The sequence below is a fragment of the Melanotaenia boesemani genome, chromosome 2 (genome assembly GCF_017639745.1).
Source record: "Melanotaenia boesemani isolate fMelBoe1 chromosome 2, fMelBoe1.pri, whole genome shotgun sequence".
Classification (NCBI taxonomy): domain Eukaryota; kingdom Metazoa; phylum Chordata; class Actinopteri; order Atheriniformes; family Melanotaeniidae; genus Melanotaenia; species Melanotaenia boesemani.
The window spans coordinates 820,887-837,797 of record NC_055683.1 but is presented as its reverse complement, the minus strand read 5'-3'; the positions used below and the strand labels follow the sequence as shown (position 1 = coordinate 837,797).

The window sequence follows — 16,911 nt, the reverse complement described above, 5'->3', positions numbered from 1 at the left end:
ACTCATGGTCCAGCATGGATGGGGCGGGACTCATGGTCCGGTCCTGCAGGGGTTCAGACTCATGGTCCAGCATGGAGGGGGTGGGACTCATAGTACGGTCTTACCGGGGTGTGACACATGGTCCAGCAAAGAGGTCACCTACCTCCTGCACTTACTCCAGAGACCAGTCCAGGACAGAGCTGGGCTTCCTGATGACGTAGTCCACCTTCAATCAATCAATCAATCAGTCTTTATTTATAGAGCACTTTTCATACATAAAATGCAGCCCAAAGTGCTTTCCATGGTTAAACCAATGCCCCCCTTGTCCTGGTTAAGCTGTAAAAAGTTTTCTGCCATCCAGGATTTGATATCTAAAATACGTTGAAAAGGGCGTCCATTGGTCTCGGTGTCATCAGGAGACATGGAGATGTACAGCTGAGTATCATCAGCATAATAGAATAGAATAGAAATAGAATGCCTTTTATTGTCATTATACAAATATACAATGAGATTAAGCCAACCCCAATGTCAGTGCAAAGAGAGCAGTATAGAAGATAAATAATTAAATAAAAGATCTAAGGTATAAAATATTTACAGAAAATAAACAGATGTGCACACTCGAGTTATTTGCAGATATAAGTATGAACATATTCAAATCAAAAAATATATTGCACATTCAGAGTATTGTTGCACGTATCATGATATGTTGTATATGTCACATGACAGAATGTATTGCACATGTCAATTAGTGTCCAGAGTATTTCAGATTGAATTCCTACAGGAGTTCAGGGCAGTTATTGCTTTTGGAAAGAAAACTGTTTTTGAGTCTGTTTGTTTTAGTCCTGATGCACCTGTAGCGCCTCCCAGAGGGCAGCAGGGCAAACAGATCAGAGCCAGGGTGGGAGCTGTCATTTTATGATGTTTCTGGCTCTGCTGAGGCAGGCGGGAGCTGGTAAATGTCCATCAGGGAGGGGGAGAGGACAGCCAATGATCTTCTGTGCTGTCTTTACAACTCTCTGTAGCCTCTCCCTGTCTGCTACAGTGCAGCTGCCGTACCATACTGTGATGCAGTATGTCAGCAGGCTCTCGATGGATGAGCGGTAGAGGTCAGCAGCAGGTTGGAGTTTAGTTTGTGCTTCCTGAGGACTCGCAGGAAGTGTAGCCGCTGCTGAGCCTTCTTGGTGATTGACATAATATTCTCTGTCCAGGAGATGTCGGCCGAGATGATGACACCAAGAAACCTGATGGTGTGGACCCTCTCCACACACTCGCCGTTTATGTAGAGGGGGGCTGGGTCTGTGCTGAGCCTCCTGAAGTCGATGATAATCTCCCTGGTTTTCTTGGTGTTGAGAGCGAGGTTGTTCTCAGAACACCAAGCAGCCAGCTTCAGGATCTCCTCCCTGTAGGCAGCCTCATCACCCCCGGAGATGAGTCCAACCACTGTAGTGTCGTCAGCGAACTTGACGATGAGGTTGTTATTGTGGGCCGGCCTGCAGTCGTGGGTGTAGAGGCAGTACAGGAGGGGGCTCAGCACACAGCCCTGTGGGGAGCCGATGCTCAGCATGGGGGTGGAGGAGAGGTGGGGACCTAGTCTCACAGTCTGGGGTCGGTCTGTTAGAAAGTCCTTTATCCAGGCACATGTGAGAGGGGGGAGGCCAACAGTGTCCGTTTTGTGCATAGTCTGTCCGGGATTATTGTGTTAAACGCAGAACTGTAATCCACAAAGAGCAGCCGGAACGTAGCTTCTGCTGCTGCTCTAGGTGGTTCAGAGCAGAGTGCAGAGCTACAGCCATGGCGTCCATCAGTGTATCTGTTCGCCGGAAGCGGTATGCAACTGTGGGAGTCGAAGTCTGGGGGGAGGTGGTCCTTGATGTGCTGAAGAACAAGTCGCTCAAAGCACTTCATGATTACCGTAGTGAGGGCCATCTGTCGGTAATCATTCAGGCTGGTGATGGGAGACTTCTTCGGCACCGGGGACGATTATGGAGGATTTGAGGCAGTGTGGGATGACTGCCTGATCCAGGGAGAGATTGAAGATCCTGGTAAGGGGTGGGGCGAGCTGGTGGGCGCACGCTCTGAGCACCTTGCCCGGTACTCCATCTGGGCCAGTAGCCTTCTTGGTGTTCACTGCCAGGAGCACCCGTCTGACATCGTGCTCCTGGATGGTGATGTGGGGTGTGCGGGAGCCAGATGGGGATGTGGGTGGGGGTGTGGTGGGGGCAATGTTGGAGCAGATGCATGCTGCTGGTGATTCGAACTGGAGAAAGAAGCAGTTTAGCTCCTCTGCCAGTGTTGCACTCTGATCTGCTGTTGACAGACATCACAACCTCTGAAGTTGGTGATGTCCTGTATGCCCCGCCACACCTCCGCAGTGTTGTTGCTAGAACCGAGGGAGGTGGGACTCTATGCGCATCCTGTGGTCTGCCTTGGCTCTTTTTATGCCTCTTTTCAGGTCAGCTCGAGCAGCACTATACAGTGCTCTGTCCCCTGACCTGAAGGCAGCGTCCCGGGCTCTGAGGAGTGCGCGGACCTGGCTGGTCATCCAGGGTTTCTGGTTAGGGAAAGCCCTGATGGTTTTGTCCACAGTCACATTCCTGATGCAGAACTGAATATAGTCCAGTACCGTTCCTGTAAGTGTCTCCAGCTCCTGTTGTTCAAACACATCCCAGTCTGTCTGTTGGAAACAGTCTTGGAGTTTGGCGAGGACATCTTCAGGCCAGGTTGTTACAGTTTTTGTGGTGGGCCTGTTCCTACGTCTGAGGGGGGTGTAGGCTGGGGGAAGCAGGAGGGAAAGATGGTCTGACTGTCCGAGGTGGGGGAGGGGTACGGTATGCATGCTTGATGTTAGTGTAGACATGATCCAGGGTGTTCTCCGCCCTTGTAGCACACTTAACATGCTGGTAGAACTTCAGGAGTACAGTCTTTAAGTTGGCCTTATTAAAGTCCCCCGCAATAATGTGAACACCATTGGGATAGGCCCGCTGTTGTTCATTTATGGTGTTCAGCAGGAGAGAGAGCGCCGTGTTTACACTGGCGTCGGGTGGGACATACGCAGCTGTGACGATAACAACAGTCAGCTCTCTCGGCAGAAAAAAAGGCCGACATCTAACAGACATGTACTCTATGTCCGGACAACAGTGTTGGTCTATGATTGTCCCGTTGTTACACCAGTTGTCGTGCACATAGATACAGAGCCCCCCTCCTCTGCTCTTACCGGAGTCCTCTGTCCTGTCCCAGCGTAGCAGAGTTCGGCCTGCTAGCTGCACGCTAGCATCGGGTATGTCCGGGTGAAGCCAGGTTTCAGTGATAATCAGTACACAACAATCCCGGACATAGCGGTTTCCAGCGAGTAGTAATTCCAGGTCGTCCGTTTTATTTACCAGGGATCTGGCGTTGGAGAGATACAGGCTCGGAAGAGGTGGCTTGTGAGGTTGTTTTCTTAGCCGTAGCATGACGCTGGACCTGCAGCCCCGCTTCTGCTTCCTCTCCCTCCTCCGTCTGCGCCGCCTTCCAGACCCCATAACTGTGGAAGTTTACTCCATGCCTCCTGATGACACTGCCAAGAGGGAGCATATACAAATTAAAAAGAACAGGGCCTAAAACTGACCCTTGGGGCAAACCACATGTCATTTTATGGATCTTAGAGGAGCATGTATCCAAACTTACCATATAAGTTCTGTCTGTGAGATAGGAAGTAAACCAGTTGTGAACAGCACCAGAGAGGCCCACCAGGTGTTTTAGTCTGTTTAAAAGAATAGTGTGGTCCACTGTGTCAAAGGCTGCGCTAAGATCCAGTAGCACCAAGACTGAGAGGTTATGTGAGTCACAGTTAATCCTAAAATCATTTAAAACCTTCAGGAGAGCAGTCTCTGTGCTGTGGTTCACCCTAAATCCAGACTGATATATCTCAAGGATATTTCTACTATTTAAAAAATCATTAAGCTGAATAAAAACCAGTTTTTCTAAAATTTTACTTAAAAATGGTAAGTTGGATACAGGTCTATAGTTATTAAAATCATTACAATCCAAATTGCTCTCTTCAGATGGGCGTCACCACCGCCGTTTTAAAGGCCGCAGGGAAAAACGCTCCATCTGAAGAGAGCAATTTATCATGAATAAGAGCTCGTCTTTAAAAAATCACATAAAATGATTTAAAAAGTGAAGTTGGGAATTGGGTCTAAAAGACATGTGGTGGGTTTTACTGTGGAGAACACTTTATCAAGGATCCAGAATTAACCAGGACAAAACTGTCCAGTCTTTCCTCGGGTAAAACCACGCACTCAGATGTGTTCGTGTTCTGGTGCACTAAATACCACATCTGATGGCCCTGATTTTACCTCTGAAGTGGTCTGCAAACTGCTCACAGAGAGAGTCCGTGGGGGTTCGCTGGGGAGCTGTTAAAGTCAGAGTTACATAGGTGATCGATGGTGGGAAAAAGAACCTTGGGATTAATTTTTATTGTTACTGATTATTTGGGTAGGGCGAAGTACATGTTTGCTTGAGTTCCTTAGGTGCTTATTGTAAATTTTAAGTTGCTCACAAAATATCTGATAATTTATTGTCATTTTATTTTTCCTCCATCTCCTTTCTGCCGCCCTGCAATTTCTTTTGAGTTTTTTGACCTCCTCATTCCTCCAGGGAGATATAAGTTTTGGGTAAATCTTTTTTGTCGTGAGTGGAGAAACAGAGTCGAGGCTTGTCTTCAGTTTACTGTTAAAGTGTTCAACAATAAAATCACAGGGTGCAGGTAAAATCACAGGAGGACATTTATCTAGAACTTTGATAAAATTTGCAGCCACTTCAGAGGTTAGATAGCGCTTCCTCACAGTTCGCACCAAGGTCTCCCGCTGAATAAAACCGGTGATGTTAAAAAACACACAGCAGTGGTCAGAGACAGCCAAGTCAACAACAGAGGACACACTGGCAGAAAGGCCATAGGTAATGACCAAGTCCAGTGTGTGTCCTCTGTTGTGAGTCGGCTGCGTGACATGTTGCGTAAAATCCATATAGTTAAGAATGTTTAAAAATTCTTTTGAAACAGGGTCTAAAGGATTATTTATGTGCAGGTTAAAATCACCGGTTAAAATTATCATGTTGTACGTTGTGTGTATGATTGATAAAAATTCTGAAAACTCATTAATAAAAGCAGCACATTTTTGGGGTGGTCTATAAACAGTGACACATAAAATTGGAGGGCTGCTAAAAACAATGGCGTGATATTCAAAAGTGGTAAAATTAGCGAATAAAATCTGTTTGGTGGTGAGAGTGTTATTGGTTAAAGATGCTGTGCCACCACCTTTCCTACTAGTTCTTATAGAAAAAGAATAGTTAAAATTTGGTGGGGAGGCCTCAGCTAGAACAACAGGTGCATCCACACCCAACCATGTTTCAGTTAGAAACAAACAGTCTAGTTTGTTGTCTAAAATCAGGTCATTGACAATAAAAGACTTATTTTTTTTTTTTTTTTTTTTTTTTTTTTTTTTTTGATTTTATCAATTGTATGAATACAGACAGAAATACAAGACAGAAAACAAAAGCTACAAGAAAAATAAAATAAAATAAAATAATCCCCGCCCAAAGCTAACCATGAGCCGCTGGCAATATGATAGTTCTGTGTAAAACATAAGTATACAGGACCATTTGTGTACTTACGAAAAAGAATATTGTATAATCAACAGGGTTACAATAGGACAGTGGAATGATCAGCTTATATGCAATCAGATGTAAGAAGGAAAAGGGGGCTGAGTCAGGTTTTCTCTTCCAGGGATAAATTAACGTTATGGTTTCGTTGTAAAAAGGAGTGGAGAGGTTCCCAGATCTTCCAGAATGTGTCAAGTTTGTGACTTGAGATAGTGTGTCAACCTCATCAAGTGGTAAATAAAGGCAGAATCTGTGATATCCACATGTCGACAGTAGGGACCTGAGAGGATGACCCACCTCAACAGAATACAATTTCTTAGCAAGAAAGGTAAGAACTGTTAGCAGAAATCTTGTGTTGGTGTCAAGAGTAGTATCTGAGGTATAATTCAGAAGATAGAAGGGAGGGAGTCAGCTCAAAATGTTTCCCAATAACCTCTTGAATTACAGAGGTGGAGACGCCCTCCCAGAAGGTCTGAATACAATTACATGACCAAAACAGGTGGGAAAAAAGTACCTTTACATAATTTACACTTATAACAAGCATCAGAGGTGTCAGGGAACATTTTTTGGAGGCGAACCGGAGGTGTAATAAGTTCGGTAGAAAAATTTGAAGTTCTGTTCATGACAGAAATTGAGGTGCATTGGGGAAAACCCCTCTACAAATCTTGTCCCAGTGACAAAGTAAACGTCGTCCCCAAATCATGCTCCCACAATGGTTTCCACAGAATCATAACCAGAAGAGCCAGAATGAGTTAATGAAGCATAAATCTTAGAAATAAGTCCCTTCGGGGGATTTGAATGAGATATTGTGTTTTCCAACTCCGATAGCCTCACGCGAATCTGACCTGTTCTCAAAAGAGTCCCCATAAAGTGCGAATTTGAAGATATTATAGAAATCTTTATGGGGATATCAAAATCAGTCCTTCCTTGCTCAAATGATTTAACAGAGTTAAAATCCAAAAGGTCGTCAAAGTTTGACAGGCCCTTAGATGCCCACTCCGTCAAGCCAATATTCCTGATCTGTGTTGGTAAATCTGGATTAAAGGCCAGGGGAGACCAAGGGGAAAAAGCAAGGGGAATATTTAGATGTTTCTTTACATCTCTCCAAACTAGTAGTGTGTTGAAAACAATTATGTTCTTAGGAAGATTTAACTGTTCTATATTATTGATAAACGGGAGGGAGCTGAGTGTTCTGGGGTAGCAAGATTGAGATTCAAGATCAAGCCAAAGGGAATCCTTCCTGCTCACAAACCAATTCGACATTATTCTAAGTTGTGCAGACCAATAATACAGTTGGAAATTGGGCAAGGAGGTGCCTCCAAGATCCTTTGGCCTGGTAAGTAGAGAGAATTTGACTCTTTGATGTTTATTATTCCAGATGTAGCAGGATATGTGGGAGTTCAGAGATTTGAAGAGTGCGGGGGTCAAATAACACGGGAGATTTTGAAATAAATAGTTCAGCCGGGGAAGAACATTCATTTTTATGGTATTGATTCTCCCAAGAAAGGAGGTTGGAAGAGGAGTCATTTTATCAAATCATTTTAATTTTTGGAGTAAGGGTGAGATAATTTGTTTCAAACAGATTATTTAAATCAGAGGCAACAAAAATACCCAAATATTTAAAACCTTTCGTGGATATTTGAAAGGGGTGATGTGTTGACATATCCTGGGGGATATTAGAAGGGGGTAGCGACTGACCTTACCTAAGTTAATCCTATAACCCGACAGGGCGCTAAATGTATCTATAGATTCCAAAACTGCTGGAATTGATTTACAAGGATTGAGCAAATATAAAAGGACGTCGTCAGCAAATAAAGAAATAGTGTGGTTTGCCTCACCTGTTCTAAACCCCAGATATATTAGGGTTAGTTCTGATTACCTCAGCCAAGGGTTCAATAAATAATACAAATAGTAAGGGCGACAAGGGGCACCCCTGTCTGCAAACCCCTACGCACTGGGAAAGCCATCAGACATCAGACCGTTTGTATTGACCATTGCTATTGGATCTGAATAGAAGGATTTAACCATATTAATGAAATTAGGACCCAGACCGAATTTTGCCAGTGTCAGGAACAGAAAGGGCCAACTCCACGCGGTCAAAAGGCCTTTTCTGCATCCAGCGAAACAATAAGTGCTGGGTCATTATGGGTGTTAAGAAAACTGGACCACATTAAGGGCGCGACGTACATTATCTGAGCCATACCTCATTTTTACAAAACCGGCCTGGTCCGGATTCGTTATTTTTGGGAGAATGTTTCCCAGTCTTCGAGCCAATACCTTCCGCAATAATTTATAATCCACATTGAGGAGACTGATGGGCCTGAATGATGAGCATTGATCCCAAAGGATTCTTGCTCTTTTTTAGAAGTAAACTAATAGAAGCATATTTCCAGGAGGGAGGGATGCCATCTCTCAAGATATTGTTAATGGCAGGCATAAAAATAGGCTGGATCTCTGGCCAAAATGCTTTCTAGAATTCCAGCGGGAACCCGTCCGGACCTGGACACCTCCCACTTGGCATGGATTTAATTGCAGCCCAGATCTCCTCTGGAGTGAGCTCCGCATCCAGGCCGGAGCGGTCCTCCTCTGTAATGGTGGGCAAAGAGATATTATGCAAATATGAACTGATTTCAGTAACGTCGGTTTTGTCTGCACTGTACAAGGATTTATAAAAGTTACGGAAAGCATTGTTTATTATTGTCAGGTCATGAGTGATATCTCCGTTCTGCATCCTTATCATGTTAATTGAGCGATCATTATTTTGATTTTTCAATTGGTGGGCAAGAAGACGACTGGCCTTATTCCCAAATTCATAGTATTTTTGTTTAGTGTAAAGCAGTAATTTCTGGACATGACGAGTGTGGTCTAAATTAAGTTCAGTCCGTACAGCCACTAGCGCCTTTAAGTTTACAGGTGTAGGTGATTGTTTATGAATTTGCTCCAATCTGGCCACTTCTTCCTCAAGGTACTTTCTGTTTCTCTCGAGAGCTTTTTCTGGTAAGAGCTGTAAGATATGAGTTGACCACGTAAAGTGGCCTTGGCTGCATCCCAAATCATGGCAGAGGACACTGGTGAGCTTTTATTTTCGAGCCAGAATCGCGAAAGGCTATTCCGGGCAAAGGCACAAAAGGAGTTGCTATCCAAATAAGATGTATTGAATCTCCACATAGGAGTTCTGGGAATATTAAATAACGGGTTAATATATAAATGTACTGGAGCATGATCTGACACGACAATGGGATCTATGCAGCAGGTCTGGACCGAATTTATAAAGTTTTTGGGAATGAGAAAATAGTCCAGCCTAGAATACGAACCATGGGGGTGTGAATAAAATGTGTAATCTTTTGTTTTCGGATTTAAGTATCGCCATATATCAACCAGTCCAGTGTCAGAACCTAAATTTTTGAGGACGGCTGATGATCTTGGATTAGACGCGTTTGCGGAGGAGGATCTGTCTAGAGAAGGGTTCATAACGCAGTTGAAATCGCCAGCTAGAAAACCGAGACCATTGCAATGTTGATTAAACAGCAAAATCATGTGTGACATAAATTGGGGCGAATCGTTATTAGGGGCATAAATATGAGTATAGTTATATGTTGTTTAAGGGTTGAACCCTGATCAAGACAAATCTCCCCTCTGCATCTTTTTCTTCATGTTCCAAAACAAAAGGAAGATTCTTGTGCATGAGAATGGCTGTGCCTCTCTTGTTCTGTGAGTGGGAGGAAAAATAGACTTTGCCAACCCAATCCCTCTTAAGTTTCAGATGTTCTGTGTCAGAGAGCCTGGTTTCTTGAAGTAATGCGATATCAGATTTTTGTTTTTTTAAGTAAGTTAAAACCTTCTTCCTTTTAATTACGTGACCTAAACCCTGGACGTTCCAAGTAGTGATTTTAAGTGAATCAGACATTGAAGCCACAGAGTTGGAAAAAGATTAAATAAATACTGACTATGGTGAAAACAATCAAAATGCAAGCAGATTCATTAAAAAAAGATGAAGGTGACCCTCGACCCAGGTTGACTATCAAAGGAAAAATAGGAAATGAAGAACATGAACTGCAGCGCATCCCCTCCCCTATCCTGTCCCCAAACGACAGGAAAAAACTACCCCACAAGAAGTCACAGGACATTCTAAGTAAAATCCAAGTCCTGAATTAACAAGTAGATCACAGTAACAACTAGGACACCCAGGACAACGCCCACCCCCCAGGCCAAACAACAAACACCGATGGAGAGAAGAAAAAAAAAGAAAAGAAAAATATATATATATACATCCCACAGTAAGGAGTTTTTCAACAGAACACGGACCATACCAAATGAGTGTGGTAAAACACAGACTGAACAAGAGGCCGATATAAGAGCATATAAGCTGTTAATGGCTAACTTCCGTGAGTCCATGTAATGATAAAATAAAATAAAAATGCACAGTATTCTGGGGATGTTCAGTATGAAAATAGTCTCTCTCCATTAAATCGCTAACAGTAAAGCTGAGAGAAAAGAATGAAGGATAAATTCTCACTTCAGGGTATCCAGAAACGCAGCTGCTGATTCAGGAGTGTCGAAAAGGTGAATTCTCCCTTCATGAAGACACCGGAGACGAGCCAGATAGGCAAAACCGCGGTATTTGTTCATACGAGCCAGTGCCTTCCCGACAGTGTCAAACTGTCGGTGCCTTCGCAGGACCTCAACGGACAGGTCAGGGTAAATCCGCAGCTGGGAACCATCATGGTGGATGTCACATTTCTTCATCGCCGCTCTGAGAACCGCATCTCTCTGTGAAAATCGCAGGAACCGGACCAAGACGCTTCTCGGAGGTTTGTCTGGAGCCGGAGCGGGGGCCAGGGCTCGATGGGCGCGTTCGATCTCCAACGTGGGATAGTCAGAAGGCAGACCGACTAAGGTCGGTAACGTTGTTTGGAGAAAGTCCGCAAGTGGAGTGCCGCCCTCTGTCTTCTCCGGCAGGTTAATAATTTTCAGGTTTTTACGACGGCCACGGTTTTCCAAGTCATCAATTTTCAGCTGCATCTGTTCCACTGTTTTACTCATGGCAGCTATGCCAGTGTCGCGGGCGTTAAAGCTGTCCTCTGTAGCGGAGATTCTTTCTTCAGCCTCCTCCATACGCTTCTCCAGGTCCGTCACTCGGTTAGAAAGCGCCGACAGGGAGCCCTCCACCGAAGCCCTCCACCGAAGCCACAGATGTTTTGATTTCACTCAATGAGCCGTCAATGACATCTAGGCGAGTAGAAACTGACTCATCCATGTCATTCACCCGGGAGGCCACAGATTTTATTTCGGCTAAGATTTGCTCCATAGTTGCCGGGCTGTTCAGATCCGAAGAGCTAGCATCAGCACAGTTAGCCTCGCTAGCGGCACACGAGGCCGCTTGTTGAGCTGTTTTTCTCTTGGTGGCGGAACTCGGCGCCGAAAAAATAGGAAAGTCCCTGTCTCGGTGGGTTTTAGGCATCTTCACGGTGCAGTGCAGCCAGTTTCATTAAGTCTACTTGGAGAAAGTTGCGAGTTTGTTTGAGGCCCGGGGCGGAGGGAAATCTCAAGCGTCCATCTTGGTCCGGATCACGTGACCCTCTCCATAAAAGACTTATTTAACAGAGAGCGTATATTTAAAAGTGCCATGTTGAGTGTGACTGGTGACATTTGAACCTTCTTCCTCTGCCTCTCTGTGATGCTGCTGCTCCAGCAGACCACACCATACAGGATGGCTGATCCAACAAAGAGTCAGAGAAGGTCCTCAGGAGTCCCCCTTCACTCCAAAAAGACCACTGTTAGTAAACACCATGTTGCCAAGATGTTAGCTAAAGCATAGTGCTCCAGCTGTCTTTCAATGTCATTTTCCGAAGGAATTTTGGAAAAACCTAAGTGACCTTGTTGTTTCCTAACAGAGAAAACTTCTAAATTGCTGAGGATATTATTATTATTATTATTATTATTATGTTTTTCTTTTATGTTAGAAGAAAAAGTCTAACTAAAAAACTAAACAGTGCACAGGGAAACTGAGTGATCTTAGGGATACTATATAAATTGTCTTCTCTTGAACTGAGTAATGGTAAACACGAACGACTACATAGAGTCAGTGAAAGCCATGTAAGCTAATACACGGAGGAATCAAATCCCCCCACAAATTGCCATGAAGGTTTAAGTGGCTAGTTGAACACTTAACTCTGTTTTTGTTTCTTTTTTTTTTTTTTTTTAACTTGTCCTGTCCAGCATCATAGCAGCAAAATGATAATCTGGTTGCTGTATCATGCTGAACAAATTTGCTCTGCCAAGGGGAGGCCTATGGGTAAGGCTCCTCTTGGTAATGTGATTAATTTATTTATTTATTTACTTTGAATCATGGAATCTATGTAATCTTGCTGGACCTGACCGGAGGGGACAGAAAAAGATGGAAAATAGCAAAAAGAGCAAAAGGGAAAGAAGAAAGGAGACAAAAAGATCACAGACAGAAGGAAACGACCCTTCAATCCACACCATCACCAGACAACAAACTGTTACACCTGTACATGAACACACCAGAAAATTTCCTACAACTTTTACAAAAGCAGAAACACACACACACAGAAAAAACAGGGCTGCCAGTCATTAAGAGTTTTTAAATAATAACCAAATCAAAAAGACATAACAGCGACCAGATACTAACTCACAGGAAAAATAAAAAAAAATAATTATCACTTAGTATTAAAACCCAATGGACAACTCAGTGATTGTGTCAGCATGCAGAGCATGAGGAAGAGGAGTGAGCAGTGATGAAGAGTGGTGAGTGAGATCATGCAAATGCCACCACGCCTCCACGAAGGCCAGAGGCAGACCAGGGCCAGAGACCCTGGCCCCCAGCAGCAGACCCGGAGCACCAACCCAAGCAACCCCACCACGAAGACGACTCCAGCCCCACCCGAAGGGCGGCAGAGGAGAGCCCCAGCAAGAGCCCCCCACGGTCCCGGGGCACACGTCCCAGTGGGCCAAGATCAGCAGCCACCGGCCCCACCCGGGACCGGCCACCCAGGGCAGCCCAAGCGAAGGGCCCAGGGCCCCACCCCCCAAAGGCAGAGGGCCCGCAACATGCCTAGGAGGACCAGGCCCCCCCAGACAGCCACCCGGCGTAGGCCAGCACACACCCTGATGTTCCAGCCGCACACCCCGGGAGCCAGGGTGCTATCGGCCCCCTCCCCCCTCCCCCCACTCCCCACCTACTCCAATCTGCACCCTATCTAACCCCACACTCACACCCTCCCCCACGCCGCACCCACAATCACTCACCACCACACAGTCACGCCACACCCAACCCACCCACCATGCCCCGTGGGGGACACCCCAGGCGGACCAGAGGACAGTGAGCCCCAAGCACCCCCCCTTGACCCAACACTCACAGAGCCAGCCGCCCACCAGCGCAGCCACCCTGGGACCCGGCTCCGGGGCAACCACCCCCCCCCCCCCCCCCCCCCCCCCTGCTCTGCGACCACCTTCAGCTTTGCAGTGTTGTCCGTCGTACCGATGATGAGTGTTTCTAACTGGATTCAGGTCTGGACTCTTCAGTTCATCCACGTGTGAAAAGGGTTTCTCGTGCTGCTTTTACATTAGTTTGAGAAATCCTGGCATCGTCATCAAGGGGAAAAGGGAAAACTGGTTTATGTCATCATGTTTAGCTGATCTCATTCTTTAGTTCTGTATTGTTTTTTCTATTATAAAAGATGAAAGTCTGGGGACATACTGTGATGTTGCTGAAACAATGAAGGTGTTGGTCTTTTTTCTCTCAACCCATATAAGAAACATGTTTTTGTTGAGAGAAAATCTCTGAACAGGATGCAGCAAATTATTTTTGAATGAGAGGAAATCCAGAAGAAATCCAGCATTTATCAGGATAATGGAAGTGATATTTTGGAGCAGACTGCATATCTTTGGTTGCAGTAAGTGGCACCTTGCAGAGAAGTGCTGATGGTCCCCAAGTCCGTCTGGTTTGGGTCGGATTGTTGCTTTACAGCGTTCTGTAAGTTCTTTATTTGGCAGCACTAATCTGACCTGCTGATCCCCAAAAGGTAACCTGATGCCAGGAGACCAGATCTTGGAGGTGAACGGGGACAGTCTGGTTGGAGTCACCAGTGAAAGGTAATCTAGTTAAAGCTTACTACGCTCATGCATGCTTCACTTCTCTGATTGTATAACAGCATGTTTCCTGTCTGGCTGTTTCAGAGCTGTGGACATCTTACGAGCCGCCTCAGCAACCAATCACATGCGCCTTCTGATCGCCAGAGACGAGGAGGCAAAGTAAGCAGAGTATGAGTGAAGTGTTTGTATTTTACTGCAGACAACAAAACTTATTTCTCAAGCCTTGAATGTGGTGAACGGTTAGAAAAATATGTCCATTTGCAGTGTTTTATACACAGAAATAATCTGTAATCAGCAAATAGATTAACATACAGTTTTTAGTTGAATTTCTTCTCCAAACAAAAATAAATTCCTCACAGGTATCTCACTTCCAGTTCAGTTTTAGTTAATTTAACATGACATGATGCATCTTCACGCTCATGGTACCAGCTCAGCCTCAGTAAACATCATGTAGCAGTAAACAGCACCAGCAGCACCTGAACTGTGTCCACGCTGCAGCAGTAGCTTAAGTGGAGGATGGTGGTATTAGTGTTGAACCGGCTCTCTAATCTGACTGTGACCAGTTTGGGTAAAAACAAGGTCAGTACCAACTGTCAGCAGCCAGGCCTCCACTGCACGCAATATTATCCTCCACGAAGGTGGAAGGGAGATTTACATATTTAGGAAAGACATGATCACATCTGCCCTGATATTTCCTAAAAATATTCTGCTCGTACATCCTTGGTTAAGACAGAATGACACAGGCAGGATTTACTCCTTGGCTTTTAGAGGATGCTTGTCATGTGATATGAAGTCAGTCGTAGGTGCAGAGATGTCACCCTGCAGAGTTCCAGCGTCCAGAGTGGGGAACAGTGGGTCGAAGTGGTTACAGTCAGGTTTATGGCAGCAGATGTTGCTCTAAAACCTCCATGTACTTTACAGCATTGATGGAGCTTCACAGATGTGGAAGCTGCCCACGCCATAGGCACTAATGCAGCCCCATCCCATCAGAGATGCAGCTTTTCACCTGTCCACTGATAACAAGCTGGATGCTCCCTCTCCTCTTTAGTCTGCAGGACACGCCGTCCATGCTTTCCACAAACTAGTTCACATCTTCATCCAGGTTTCCACTGAGGTTTGCCTCAGACCATTTTAAATGAGCTTTGGTCCAGAGAAGACGGAAGAAGCTGGTTCTGGATCCTGTTCACATCTGGCTTCTTCTCTGCATGATGGAGCTTTAACCTGCATTTGTGGGTTTCAGGGTGAACTGTGTTCACAGACAGTGGTTTCTGGAAGTCTTCCTGAGTCCATGCAGTGGTTTCCAGTAGAGAATCATGTCTGCTTTTAATGCAGAAGATCACCAGCATCCAGCCTTGTCCCCAGCACACAGAGAGTCCTCCTGATTCTCTGAATCTTCTGATGATATTCTACACTGTAGAATAGAATAGAAATACTTTATTAATCCCTTCGGAGAGCCCTCAGGGAAATTTGGGGACCAGCAGCAATACAACACCAACAGTAAAGCAGGACAAGCACAAGACACAATATATACAGGTACAAAGCAAAATAGAGGCAACAAGGTGCAAGAAAAGCACAAATAGAATGCAATAAATAACAATAAGATAAGTTAAATAAAACAATATAAACAAGCATTGCACACAGTAGAGGTGGTACAGATTCCCAGTTCACTATTGCACGTATAAGTCATTACAACTGTTTGTATGGGTTATTGTGCATGTGTTGTACCAGGCGGACTGCACACCTCCCTCTCCCCCCTCCTTCTCCCCCTCCTGCCTAATGCAGAGTTGTACAGTTTGATGGCTCGGGGGACAAAGGAGTCTCTGAGCCGGTTGGTCCTACTCTTGGGGAGGAGCAGCCTGTTACTGGTCAGGCTTCTCTGTGCACTGATGACAGTGTGCAGAGGGTCACTGGCATCATTCACAATAGCCAGTAGTTTTTTTTAGTGTTCTCCTCTCTGTCACTGTCACCAGGGAGTCCAGCTTCATGCCAACCACAGAGCCCGATGATGGAGGATCTTCAGAGTCTGAGGAACATTTTTCTGAAATTGTTCCACAGTTTTGGATCCAGTTTGTCTCAGATTGGTGAAGCTCTGTCCATCTTTCCATCTGAGAGACTCTGCCTCTCTGAAATGCTCCTTTTATACCCAGTCATGTTACTGACCTGTTGCCAGGTAACCTGATTAGTTGTCCAATGCTCCTCCAGGTGTTTCTGGTTTGTACCAGGTACTTTTCCAGACTTTTGTTGCTCCTGTTCCAACTTTTTCCATCAGATTTACTATCAGCTCATATTTTCATCTCATGGTGAAACGTCTCCATTTCGTCCTCTGATGTGTTGGTGATCTGCTGCTGGGATTAAAAGATGATGATGGGATTCTGGTTTATTGAACTGAAGTTAAATGTTGTTTAATCCCTTTTCAAAGTGGATCAAGATGTTCTGTCCACCGGTCAGGTTCTGTCCATCATGTATACATGTGTAATCCCATTTCTAAAATTCAGGGGAGGTGGGTGTTTCCATGCTTCTGCAGTCTGGATACCTGAGATGTTTTCTAACCGCGCTGCATGACCCTCCATCCTCTCTGGCCAACATGCCAGATGAGTCTGGAATCCATGAGAAAGAGCCGTCTTATGTGCAACTTGGAAAAACAGGACTTGTGTTCGGATCCTGATGAACCCTGTCACAGCCTGGGACTGGAGCTCTTTCTAAAGTGGCTGCTTTGTTATCTAGAGCTGCTGGTTGACTGTGTGCTTCATCAAATATCCACCACATTTCCTCCTCTAGAACCAATCAGTCTCATTTTCAGATTAGACGTTTGGTTTCTCCAGCCTGGCCAGGCAAAATGATGGGATTGGCTCGAATCAGAAGCAGCTGCAGAAGCATCCTGATTGGAGGAGTGGGATGGTGCAGCGTGCTGCTTCTCAGCTTGTGACTGGCGTTAACCCTAACCCTGCTTCATCATGTGTCAGCCGGAGGGCGTCGTCTTTCCATCCAGCCAATGGGATTGTTTATTATAATCTGTTAGAAGTAAAGAATCACATCATCATCCAAGGGGGGAGACAATGTGTGATAAGAAGACGACATTCCAGCAGCTAGCTCGTTTACTGCATGGGGGGCAGGGCTTGGGGTGACGATGATCCAGAAAAAACACAATAAACAGAACGAAGATCGAACAACAGAAAA

At 45.2% G+C, this 16,911-nt stretch overlaps 1 protein-coding gene across 3 annotated transcripts in view; it reads left to right on the top strand.

Moving 5' to 3' along the window:
• Positions 1-16,911, top strand: part of si:dkeyp-72e1.9 (syntaxin-binding protein 4) — a 151,425-nt gene that overhangs the window by 61,557 nt on the left and 72,957 nt on the right. For all 3 annotated transcript variants that reach the window (XM_042001208.1, XM_042001226.1, XM_042001215.1), the window contains exons 4-5: positions 13,665-13,734; positions 13,819-13,893. In XM_042001208.1, the coding sequence (XP_041857142.1) occupies positions 13,665-13,734; positions 13,819-13,893 (145 nt within the window). The remainder of the gene's footprint in view (positions 1-13,664; positions 13,735-13,818; positions 13,894-16,911) is intronic.